Below are 12760 nucleotides of genomic sequence, written 5' to 3'. Positions count from 1 at the left end.
ACAATAACTTGCTCTCAAAATGTTGGCATTTGCCAAGTCCTTTTTGCACAGGGAATGTTGCCTAATCCTAAGTCCAAAAGTTCAGATCAAGATCAACAGTCCACCAAACATTTTTTTAGGGTTTTTGTTGTTTATTAAATATTTTAAGGTCCTAAGACCACAAGCACAATCAAAGTACACAAAACAAATATGTACAATCACAAGATATGACTCAAATGAGCAAAGTGAAAATGACATAAACATAAACAAGTTTAATGAAATGTAAATGGAAATGAATGATAAATGACTAGAAATTAAATTGCATAAAGTAAATGACTTGAAAATAAAGCAATATTAATAAGAGTTAGTCAAATGTTAGTCAAGATGAATTGAATGTTAGTAGTATTTTGCTTTTTAATTGATTAAGTCATTCTTTGGAGAACACTCAACCATATATTCACAAGCATGGATCCTTGAACCAAGACATCTTCCATATGAAGAAAAAAAGGCCAAGTTTCCACACAATACCATGAAAGATGGGAGACTTACAATCTCACTTACTAGAATGATATGCCTTTAGGGTCAAATTTAACTCTATGTTAAGCAATCGTAATTGGACTTATGTAGAAGTCACAACTATCCGAGGTCGGGAAATAAAAATTTAGGTGTTAATGCATGTTAGAGATTTGGTATAATGAACCAAACTCCTAAAACATACCACACACTAAGAGAAAAGATCAAGAGGGATGAACCTATCTCATCCATACTTATATTGGTTCATCTGACAGAGGGTCATTGATGAACCAATTAGCCTTAGGATATTTGAGATTTCATTGGTCAATGAAAGGAATGGGAAAGAATAGGGATGAAGATGAAGGGGGAGGGGAATGAGAGAAACACAAATTGGTTATGGGAGGAATTTTATCAAATTAAAATCATTCATTCATTTTGGGAGATGAAATATATATTTTATCAATCCCCTAAATCCAATGATTTTAATCCAACAAAAGTCAAATCAACTTTGACCAAGACCCAAACAAATAGTCAAACATCACAAGACCATAAAAATGACTGAACATAATTTTTACACAATTAATCAATTAAAAATGCATTAAAATTCAATTTAATTTGGTCAGAACCTAAAATCTCTTCAAAACACCAAATAAATGGCCAAGAGATTTATCCTATGTCAAACAAGGTCAAAGGACCTTAGACAAAAAATTTCATGATTTTTGAAAAGTCAAAAGTATTTTTAAACAATTAAAAATATGCACAAAAACATTTAATTCATGAAAAATATCAAAATTAATCCAAAAAATAATTTTAATACAGAAAATGAAAGAGAAAAATATTTAAAGATTTTTGGTAAAAGTCCCATATTTTTTGGATTAAAAATGAAATTATTATGAATTAAACAAAATAAAGCAATTAAATGAAAAATCAGAAAATACAAAAAAACAAGGGTTATCAGATCTCCCTCATTAATTGAGGTGGCAGATCTGATGGTCAAAACGCGTGCTCCATCATGTACCACAGTCAATGCGCGTACACACGTGGTAATCAGAAGCGAAGGTTAGGATTAGAAGATAGGAGGAAGACCTGATGGTCCAGGACATTGCCAACACATCACCGGAGCTAAGGCTTCGGTCTTCTTCTTCGGTGGACCTCACCGGACTGGTACACCACCAAAATGAAAAACAAGGACATGGATTTAAAGAAAAAATGCCCAGGAGCTCGAATCTGACCTCAATTTTCTCCAATTCCAAGTATATAAAAAGATACATGGATATGAATTTCGAGGATCATGAACTAAGTTGCTTCGATTTGACCTCAAAACAACTTAATCTTGTTGCCTACATTGGTAGGACTTCAGCCAACCAAAAATCACAAAGAATGGTGAAGAATTGAGGGAAAATCGAAGAAATGAAAATTCTAAAAAATTACCTTCGAAGGAGCTTCAACCTTGCTTGATCTTGATCCCAATTGTGCTTGGCTTGGCTTCAGAAGCTTGTAGGAGGTGATTAAGATCAAAAAGAGGCTCGGACTCTTGGAGTTTCAATCTCAAAACAGAATGAGATTTGAAGCTAGATTTTCAAATGGAAACCTTCAAGATTATCCTTTAATGGTGAGGGTTTGGATTGCAGGTTCAAAGCTTGGGCATGAGGTCCTCAATTCTGAGCCATGAAGGTTGTATTTATAGCCAATGTGACTCATTTCCACACACTTCCAAATTTTGCCAAATTTAGCAATTTTCATTACATGCTTGCATGGACGTGTGATAGGCCCATCAAGTGATGTATTTAGGTCCAAAAATGCTTGTGTATCATGCTGAAATCATGTCATGTGGCCATGCATTTGAATTTGAAATGTGAAGGTGAAATCCATCCAATTGGTCCCTTGAAAAGAACCCATGCGCAAGTCCTTCATTATTTGGCCAAATGAGGTGACATTGGAATTTTTGGAAAGGTGAGATCAAGGGGAACAACTTTTATGTTGAACATTTTTTTATTTGAAGCTTGGATCATGATGAATTTTGAGGTGGAAGTTTGGAAAATCAAACATATTGGAAAATTTTCGAAGTATTAAGTCAAATGTTTATTTCTTCCATCTTGAATAACTTTTGCTATGGACTTCAAATGGAAAAAGTTCCTTCATAAAAGTTGTAGATATTTCAAAGCTCTTCAATTTTGTCACAAATTTGACCTCATTTGAATTTGTCATGAAGGAGTTATGCATTTTAGAAGTTGAGGAAAATCACTTGTTCAATGGTAATGACCCAAAATGACCTATAATGTTTCCTCTTGGCACATATATTTGCAAGTTGAATTTGAACTTATTCTAAAGATAAAAGTTATAAAGGACATCATGAATTTGATCACGGAACTTGAATGACTTTCATATCATAAAAATTGAGCAAGTTATTGTCCTTGGAAGATGACCTCCTAACTAGGGTTTAGACAAAATGACCTATAATCTTTCACCATAAAAAATGACTTTCCAAGCAAAACTAGCTCTTGACTTCAACATGAAAAGGTGTTTGGAATGTCATAAGGAGTAACTTTCATCTTAGAATCATTTTCATATGATAAAAATTGTAGGAGATAGGGTCTAGGGAACCCCAGTTTTGACCAGTTGACTTTCTTTGGTCAACCACCATGAACCGACTTGCAAACTTGACATTCTCTTGATATTTGGGACTCATGGAGGATCATATATGTGTAAGATGATGTAATATGAAGTATACCTTGAAATATTTAATCAAATGTTGAAGAAACTTGTTGAGGAAGTCACACAAGATACCCAAATGAATTAGGGCTTCCAAGACAAACAAGCTTCAAACTCTTGATGAATTCTTGATCAAAATGATAAATGAAGATCATGGGGACCCATATATGATGTATAGAACCAATGTAAACCATCTCTTGATTGATCTCCTTGCATTGAAGGTCTTAAACCCTAGATATGAGCTTGATGGAGCATGGTTGAACACACACACTACCTACAAAAGTAACAAACTATACATAGACATATTTTTGGAATTTTGGTTAGTAAATAATGAAAAATAAAGTATGATACAATCAAATATGCTTGGTGATCTCTCCCAATGCAAACCCAATGAATGAGGAGTAAGAAGAATACTAATGTGTGATCCAAAAACCAATGCATATGATGAGATAGCATGAGAGATCTTAGGGTCAAAATTGGGGTCTTATAAAAATAAATAAAGACCTCTTATTAAAGTCCAAAATAATAAATAGTGCTAGAGAGACAAAAAAAAATGAAGGAAAGATTACTCGAGTGAAAATTCATTGGGTTTAAATTTTTATTATTTTGAATTTAATAATTATCTAAATTACATTCTTTGTTTTAGTTTTTTAAACTCTCATTTCAATTCTAAAATATAAGTATGCATGTGTGATTAGACTCACACACAATTAAAGTTTTTCACATTTAACTGATAATGTATGATATAATATTTTATCTTTTAGACATAAAATGATCATGAATTATTAACTCATAAATATAGTATAACTACATGAAAATAACAAATTATATTAAACATAAATAATATGCAAAATATGATCACATGTATTAACAATGAGATTGTTTAAAGAATATATAAATTATGAGATATTCACGTTAGTATAAAATCTGCATACAATTTTTGCTATATAAACATTTTCTTACATATAATATTTTATGATTATTTAATTTTTTTCTTCTTATTTTAAATCTAATACATATTTTAGTCCCTTAATTTAATTTAATATTTTTTTTAAATCTGTTAACTAAAAAATATTACAAATTAGTCCCTTTAAAATTCACTTCGTTAGCCTAAATGATAATTTCCGTCAAATTCTATTAAAAAACGTTAAATTCTGATGACGTGGATATAAAAGAAGTTCAAAGTTTAAATGTGACACAATATTTATACTATAAAATAGGACTTTCACTTAAGTACAACAAACCTTAAATGAAGGTAAGCAAAATTAATCTAAGTGAAAACCATACTTTATAATACGAATGTGGATTTTGAGCGTTGCTGTGTTCTAATAAATTCTATTGTGTTTACAAAAGGTTAGAAAAGACACTATAATATCTTAATATTTTGTTTATAAAATTTGTTTATAAAATTTGTTTATGTCAAATATGTTATTATCAAGACAATCTAAGAATAATATAGAAAAAATTCTTATTTTAAATCTCTAAAAAAATATTTTTTTATAATTATCAATTGAGTTAGTTTAATGAAATATAAAATAACTTTTAATTAGATCTTTAAATACAAAGTGAATTTATTGTTTGTATGTAACTGTAAACACTATCTTTTATAAATAAAAATAATTACTTCAATGTTTATTTTATCTTATTTATTGATAAAAAATTTCTTAATAATAATTGTGTTACAGTTATTTTTAAAATTGAAATTTAATTAAATTTAAAGTAAAGAGATGATGCACCGACGTTTACATTCTCAATCAATATTATGTTGAGTTAGACTAAATTTTTTAAATTATTTATATGAAATAATAGAATAATAATTTTTATTACATAATGATGTAAAATTTGTTAAACTTTTAAACTTATATTACATAGATATCAAAAAATTGAATTAATCAAATTAAATTTGAAGGTAATCATATTTTTTTTAGTAGTATATATATATATATATATATATATATATATATATATATATATATATATATATATATATATATATATATAGTACAAATTCTGATATTTAATTTATGTATTTAAAAATACAATTAATTTTCAAATTACTAAGTTTATTTATATATTCTGATATTAAATTTGTTTCACATTACTAAATTTATTTTCAAATGATTTGAAGAGTCCAAACAATAAAAATGATAATAACTAGCGGTATTAAACAATTAATAAAGATAATTATATAAATTATTATATATTTATATTTATATTTATATATTTAATGTATTAAATTATTAATATATGTAATAAAATAAACTTTTTTCTGACATGGGGACCAAGGAAGTAGAAGACCATTTGTTTTAGTGACATTATTTGGGTATGTGTCTTACTCACCATATAGCAGTAGTTTGGATATAAGTTGGCCGTATTTGATACCAGCAATGCATATAACAAGACTAATTCTGTGTGCGCTCCTGAATTAGCAAAAAGACATACCAAAAAAATACAATGTATATACATTAACCAGTATCCACAAACTTGACTGATGGAACAACATAATACCACCTAAAAAAAATCAATCTTAATTTTAGAGAGATAAAGAGATGGAAACAAGTCATGCTTCTGACACGAGAATAGAACATTGAAAAACTGATTTTGTGAAAATTTTATTTTATTATTTATAAATAATTAATTTATTAGAATTTTTAAAAAGATGGATTGAGTTTTAGAATTATTAAGAATCTAAACAAACAATAAAATTTGATATTTAATATATGTAATTTCTTTTTCACTTTTGTAATGCCTCAAAACTTTTGAAAATTTAAAATTTCTTTTAGAATTTCGATACATCTCCTAGCACACATTAAGTCATCCCATCATTTATAAATCAAACCGCCACTCCATTTTTATCGACTTTAATAAGAAAAAACATCTTTGAAAATTTTAAAAATGAATTAGAATATCTATCTCCGAAAATTCTAAATCCCATTTATTACACGTTTTTTATTGAAATTGACACTGTTGCCAAGGACTTTATATTGATTTTAACCAATATTAAATTCATAAGAATTGTATCATGCGTTTGGACCTCTGTGTTCCTGCATTTCTAATTTTACGTGACTTAGGATTAAAAATTCATTTTTTTAAAAAATCCACTATACATCGAAATTTTTCCGTGCAACTTTATCAAAAAAAAATAGAGATCAAAATTTATTTAGGTAAAAATACGGGACACCACCCTAAAAACCATAATTTTTTATTTATTTATTTTATTTGATTTATTTTATATTTTTATATTTTTAAAAGAATCCAATTTTTTTTTATAAACTCTTAATTTGATTTTTAGTTATACTTTTAGATTTTTATAATTTTATTTTAATTGTTTTTTATTTTCTAATTGTTTTTTTCAATATGACATTTGATACATGACTAACCTATGATTATTAAGTCTGTCTATCTATCCGGATATACCCCATACTAAATTAATTTTTTTTTTATGGATATATATATTCGAAAAGATTCTTTTTTATAAAAAAGTTATGATGTATTGAAGATGGATTTCAGAAATTAAATATAAATATGACTAAATCAATCGTTTGCATCAAACTTTGTGAGAAATAAATACCCGGAATTTTTCTCCAAATTCTAGAGATATTTTTAAATTTTACACTAAGAAAAGTAGAGAGTAGAATTTTTTTTTTCCTATGACAAAATAGATCAGACCTATGAATTTAGTCGAGTGATCCACTCTACTTTTGTAATTCCTAAACAAAAAGATGCGGTGTTCAAAAACGGTCGTTCTCATTTTTTTCTCCCATGAATTAAGTCCGGCCATGTACAATGTCCACTCTGCCCATTTTTCAGGCTGTCCATCCCTAATTCAATACGGTAAAACTCATTCTTAAAATCATAAACTTTTTTGTTTTAAAATAAAAAATAATATTTTAGAAACATAATTTGTGTACACAAAGTTATGATGAACATTAATTAAATAATGAAAACGCATAGACACAAAGAGGGAAACTGAAAAGAAAGGAGACTTGTAATAAAATATCCAAAACAAAAAACACAAGGGCGTCCAAGTTCTCTTCATGTAAGAAAGTGGGTCCCACCCTCTGTCTTTCTCACTTTCTCTCTCCTCTTTCCTCTCTTTCTAAATACAACTCACCCTTCTCTCCTCTCTCCCACGAAACAACGGCGCTCTCTCTCTCTCTCCCTCTCTACGTGGTTTTCTCTCCCTTTGCCATTGGAAAAAAACACAAACGCTAATTCCTCAAAACCTTAAAGATTCTCTCTGTTCAAAAACCACACCAACACTCCATTTTCCCTTCATTTCACTCTGATTTTTCATCATCATTCTTTTGTTTTTTTCCTACCAAAATTAACATCATGGAGCTATTTCCAACAAAGGGTCGCACCCGGTTTCGTGCCGCGGAATCTTTTCAACAGTAAAAATGCTTTCTTTTTTAATTCATCTATTGGGATTTAGTGCCTCTTCTACTACTTGTTCTTTTCCAATGACCACAAGGTGGGTGCATGTTTGTTGATTATAAAGTAATGAACTTTTCTATTGGGTATTTTGATTTGATGCTCAAGAAAGTGGAGGAGATTTTGTTAATGTGGTCTTCATAATGCATTTTGGACAAACCTTTGTTAAGATCTGATGAAGCTGGAATATCTTGTTGGCTTTAAATTTTCAGGTACTGTTTATCTTTGGTTGCATTACTGGATTTTGTTTTATTGTTTAATTTTTGTTTAGTGGGGGATTAGGGGATTATTAAACTTAGAAATTGTTGGACTTTGATTTTTTTTTTAATATTATTTTTTGGATTTGCTTTCCCTCAGGTTTAGTATATCTTGGATTTTCCTGATTTTTTATATTCTATGTCATTTGTGTTGATGGTGGTTATATCCTCTGCATCGGTTGGTACTGTCTTATTCATTGATTTGTTCCACTCTATATCCTAGGGCTATGTTGACTCAAACAAGGTTAACTTAATTTATAAGATTGGAATAGTTTAGGTCATTTTTGTTTAGGATTGATTTCATATTGAATTTTTGGATCTTACTGAGTTTTTGATTTTGTTTTTGAACAGTTGACAGGGCAAGACTGGCAGAAATTGATTAAGACTTTTCTTGTTTTGTGTAACATAGTTGTTATTCTGGGGTATGGCTATGACCTAATAATTTATTTATAGCCTTTATATGGATTGAAGAATCAGGCATCAGCAGCATATTGGATCAATGGTAAAAGCAATAGTGTCTGTGCTGTTGATTACCTCTATCGTCTTGTGTGTATCTGCATCGGATAATGGGTTTCCGAGATGTAATTGCGACGATGAAGCGAGTTTGTGGACTATTGAGAGCATTTTGGAGTGTCAAAGAGTTGGTGATTTCTTGATTGCTGTGGCCTACTTCTCAATCCCTATTGAACTGCTTTATTTTGTCAGTTGCTCCAACGTCCCTTTCAAATGGGTCCTTGTTCAGTTCATTGCCTTCATCGTACTATGTGGATTGACACATTTGTTGAATGGTTGGACTTATGGTCCTCACACTTTTCAGCTTATGGTGGCACTTACTATCTTTAAGATTCTCACTGCGTTGGTGTCTTGTGCTACTGCGATAACGCTTGTTACTTTGATTCCTTTGCTTCTTAAAGTGAAGGTTAGAGAATTCATGCTCAAGAAAAAGACGTGGGATCTTGGACGGGAGGTTGGTCTTATTATGAAGCAAAAGGAGGCGGCGGTGCATGTAAGAATGCTTACTCAAGAGATTCGTAAGTCGCTTGATAGACATACGATTCTGTATACCACTTTGGTGGAGCTTTCTAAAACGCTAGGCTTGCAAAATTGTGCTGTGTGGATGCCTAATGAAGAAAAGACAGTGATGAATCTCACTCATGAATTGAACGGAAGGAATTTAAATATTTCTATACCGATTACTGATGTAGATGTTGTGAGAATTAAGGGAAGCAGTGTAGTGAAAATACTTGGCTCTGACTCGGCGCTTGCTGTTTCCAGTTGCGTGGTTTCTGGTGATGCAGGACCGGTTGCTGCAATCCGAATGCCAATGCTACGGGTTTGTAATTTCAAAGGAGGAACACCTGAGCTAACTCAGGCGTGTTATGCAATATTGGTCTTGATTCTTCCCGCCGGAGAGCCTAGATCTTGGAGCAACCAGGAGCTGGAGATAATTAAGGTGGTTGCTGATCAAGTTGCTGTAGCTCTATCCCATGCTGCAATTCTTGAAGAGTCTCAACTTATGAGAGAGAAGTTGGAGGAACGCAATCGAGCTTTGCAACAGGCGAGAAGGAACGCTATGATGGCAAGCCAGGCAAGAAACTCGTTTCAGAAAGTCATGAGCGATGGCATGAGGAGGCCTATGCACTCGATTTTGGGATTGCTTTCAATGGTACAAGACGATAATTTAAAGAACGAACAGAAACTTATTGTGGATGCAATGCTGAGGACGAGCAATGTGCTATCAAACTTGATAAACGATGCCATGGACAGCTCAGCAAAAGATGATGGAAGGTTCCCTTTGGAGATAAGGTCTTTCGGGTTACATTCCATGATAAAAGAAGCAGCTTGCCTTGCCAAATGCATGTGTGTTTATAAGGGCTTGGGTTTTATCGTTGAGGTTGATAAGTCTTTACCGAACAATGTTATGGGTGATGAGAGGAGAGTTTTTCAGGTGATTTTGCATATGGTTGGGAATCTACTTGATTGCAACCATGGAGAAGGAGGGATCCTTGTATTCCGGGTTTCGGCAGATGCTGGAAGTCAAGGGAGGAATGAGAAAGGATGGACTACCTGGAGACCAAGCTCATCTAGTGGTGATGTAAATATTAGATTTGAGATAGGGATCACCGGTAGCGATTCTGAAGTTGGGAGCTCAGTTTCCTCGGGACCCGGTGGTAGGACATATACCAGTGATAGGTATGAGGGCAGATTGAGCTTTAGTATTTGCAAGAGGATAGTCCAGGTGAGTTACATAGTTCGTTATAAGCATTCATTGATAATAAATGCATCATAGCATTCATTCGCATCTATTTTCTCTGAGTCAATGCGCATTTTTCAGTATTAAAGGATAAATGTTTGCACACACTTTTCATTGCTTCTGCAAACTGAATTTGGTTTGTTTGATCGGAATTTTCATTATTTCTTACTTGTATCTTCCTTGAATACTGTGGAATATGTTTCAAAATCTGTATTAAGTTTTCATTGAAAAGACGTGTTTTACGACCTATGACCTGATTTTATAATCCCATTTTCGCATTCCCGTATACATAGAGCAAATCGTTTAATTGGAATGTTGTAGTTGTAGGTTCGTGTTAAGCTGTGTTCCTGCCTTGATTTGATTATTTAATTTATGTTTACTATGTTATGTTTATTGCAGTTGATGCAAGGGAACTTATGGTTGGTACCATACACTCATGGCATTCCTCAAAGCATGACACTTCTTCTCCGCTTTCAACTACGACCTTCCATTGCAATAGCCATCTCTGAACCCGGAGAATCATCAGAACGCACGTATTCCAATTCAATGCTAAGAGGTCTGCAAGTTCTGTTAGTTGACCATGACGATGTAAATAGAGCAGTCACACAAAAACTGCTTCAGAAACTCGGCTGCTCCGTCACTTCCGCCTCTTCAGGATTCGAATGCCTCACTCTCATCGGACCTGTCGGATCTTCCATCCAAGTCATTCTCTTGGATCTCCAAACACCTGACATAGACGGCTTCGAAGTTGCCGCGAGGATCCGGAAGTTCAAAAGTGGAAACAGGCCTATGATTATCGCGTTAACAGCAAGCGCAGAAGAAGATTTGTGGGAAAGGTGTATGCAGATTGGCGTCAATGGAGTAATCCGAAAACCGGTTTTGTTGCAAGGAATCGCCAGTGAACTCAGAAGAATTCTGATGCAGGGAAATATATAATAGTGTCATATGAAAAATGAATGGTGCAAGTTAAAAAAAAAACATTACAACATCTAGTAATTAATTTAAAGTTATATTTCATGTCACATTCTTGTTCTTGTTAGAAATTATAGAACACATTACTCTTTCGCACTACCTTGCGCTACAATTTTCCAGAGACATCATCATACATAAGAAGAACAAAAAATGTTACACAGATTAGTTTCTTTCTTTCAATGTGCTATGATAATACTGCATCCATATATATATAATCAGAATAATGGAAAAGAATAATCGTTTCTTGCTTTGATAATGTTTATATATGCGACATGAGTCATTATTGTTTCTTTATATAAAGTTTATTACTATTCCATAAGAAACAAAATAAACAGTTTTGAATATATATAAAAAAAGTGAAGTATGAGAGTTTGGTGCAGAAAAGGTGACAGAATAATAAAAGTTTCTTTGAACGTTATTTGCACGCACTGAGTAGTAACAGGAAAATTTATGCTTTTGTAAAGACGTATGAATATTGAATTGTTGAAGGTACATATGAAAAGTGGAAAGTAAAAATGGATTGAGAAATTGGAGAATTGTTAAGTTCATTGATGGTATGGGCCAGTTATCGTTGAAGTTGAAAGCATGCATGAACCTGGGCACGTACTTGAACACTTGTCTTTTTCATGTGGACCCTTTTGAGTATTTTAATTTCCCCATATTCCAACACCATTCCAATTGCTCAACTTGTTTTCTTTTTTACTATTATATTGTTATTATTGTAGTATTATTTTATGCGTGTACGTATATTTTGGAGATTTTTTTTAACTTTAGCTTCTATTTTGGTTCATGGGATGGGTATTATATTATTAAGGGGAAAATACTATGATCACTCTTATTTTAATAAACCCATTTCATGATGATGCATCTTGAAGTATATTACATGTTCTGATAAAAAAACAAAAACCTATTTCTTCTATTTTTAATTTGAACTATATCACTAATCGTAATTCAATGTAATATAATATTTTAATCATTATCACTATTTGAAAACTTGTTAGAGATGTGGACGTATATGTACAATCTCATTTGCTTGTCTCTTAATAAATTTTATAATGAAATTGTTTTGGATTGAAATTAGGATTAGGTATGAGTTAGAAAATTGGATTCTAAATATAGTGTTGCAATCTCCGATGCGGTGGATCACGGGGATGAACTTGCAAAGTTATTATTTTAATGTCTAAGTCAGTGGTAAGAATTTAAAAATAAGTAAAGTGAAATGTGAAAAGTATATTTGTACCGAGGGTCAGGGCCGGCCTTTCACAGGCGCAACAGGCCCTATGGAACTGGGCCCCAAAATTTTGGGGGCCTATTTTTTTTTTTTTTAAATCTAATTAATATGAAAAAATTTAAAATATATATTATTTAAAAAGATATTATTAGTTTAAACAATACTTTGAATTTTTAGTGTATTTTTTTATTATTAAATTATATATATATTTTAGATTTAGGCCTATTTATTAAATTAAAACAGGGCCTCCAGATTGATTGGGCCGGCCCTGCCGAGGGTCTCACGCGCGTATGAGTTTTTATCTCTGAACTAAATGAGTTGTTGGACCTCCTTTAGGGCGCTCATGAGCTTCTCCTTATTGGGCTTCAACGTATCATAATAGTTGTTCCCAAGACTTGCTCTGAAGAA

The 12760-nt window shown here is 31.9% G+C and overlaps 1 protein-coding gene across 2 annotated transcripts; it reads left to right on the top strand.

The window, feature by feature from the left end:
- Positions 1 to 7296: 7296 nt before the first annotated feature.
- On the top strand, positions 7297 to 11220 carry LOC127098138 (ethylene receptor 2). Of its 2 annotated transcripts, XM_051036645.1 has the most exons (4): positions 7297 to 7850; positions 7996 to 8139; positions 8247 to 10134; positions 10549 to 11220. In XM_051036645.1, exons 3-4 carry the CDS (start codon positions 8395 to 8397, stop codon positions 11083 to 11085), a joined length of 2277 nt encoding a protein of 758 aa, XP_050892602.1. In that variant the 5' UTR covers positions 7297 to 7850; positions 7996 to 8139; positions 8247 to 8394; the 3' UTR covers positions 11086 to 11220. The 2 variants fall into 2 exon arrangements, with proteins under 2 accessions (XP_050892602.1, XP_050892601.1); XM_051036644.1 differs by lacking the exon at positions 7996 to 8139 and having other exon boundaries at positions 7298 to 7850.
- The last annotated feature ends 1540 nt before the right edge of the window (positions 11221 to 12760 follow it).

This window comes from Lathyrus oleraceus, chromosome 6 (genome assembly GCF_024323335.1).
Source record: "Lathyrus oleraceus cultivar Zhongwan6 chromosome 6, CAAS_Psat_ZW6_1.0, whole genome shotgun sequence".
Taxonomy (NCBI): Eukaryota; Viridiplantae; Streptophyta; class Magnoliopsida; order Fabales; family Fabaceae; genus Lathyrus; species Lathyrus oleraceus.
Note: the sequence above shows the minus strand (reverse complement) of the source record. Positions and strands in the feature narration are given on the sequence as shown.

What these genes read in the sequence shown, in the direction of transcription:
- LOC127098138 (XM_051036645.1), top strand. Translation starts at nt 8,395, where the DNA reads ATGGTAAAAGCAATAGTGTCTGTGCTGTTGATTACCTCTATCGTCTTG. An exon ending in TTTGCAAGAGGATAGTCCAG is followed by an intron (nt 10,135 to 10,548) that starts GTGAGTTACATA and finishes TGTTTATTGCAG; the next exon opens with TTGATGCAAGGGAACTTATG.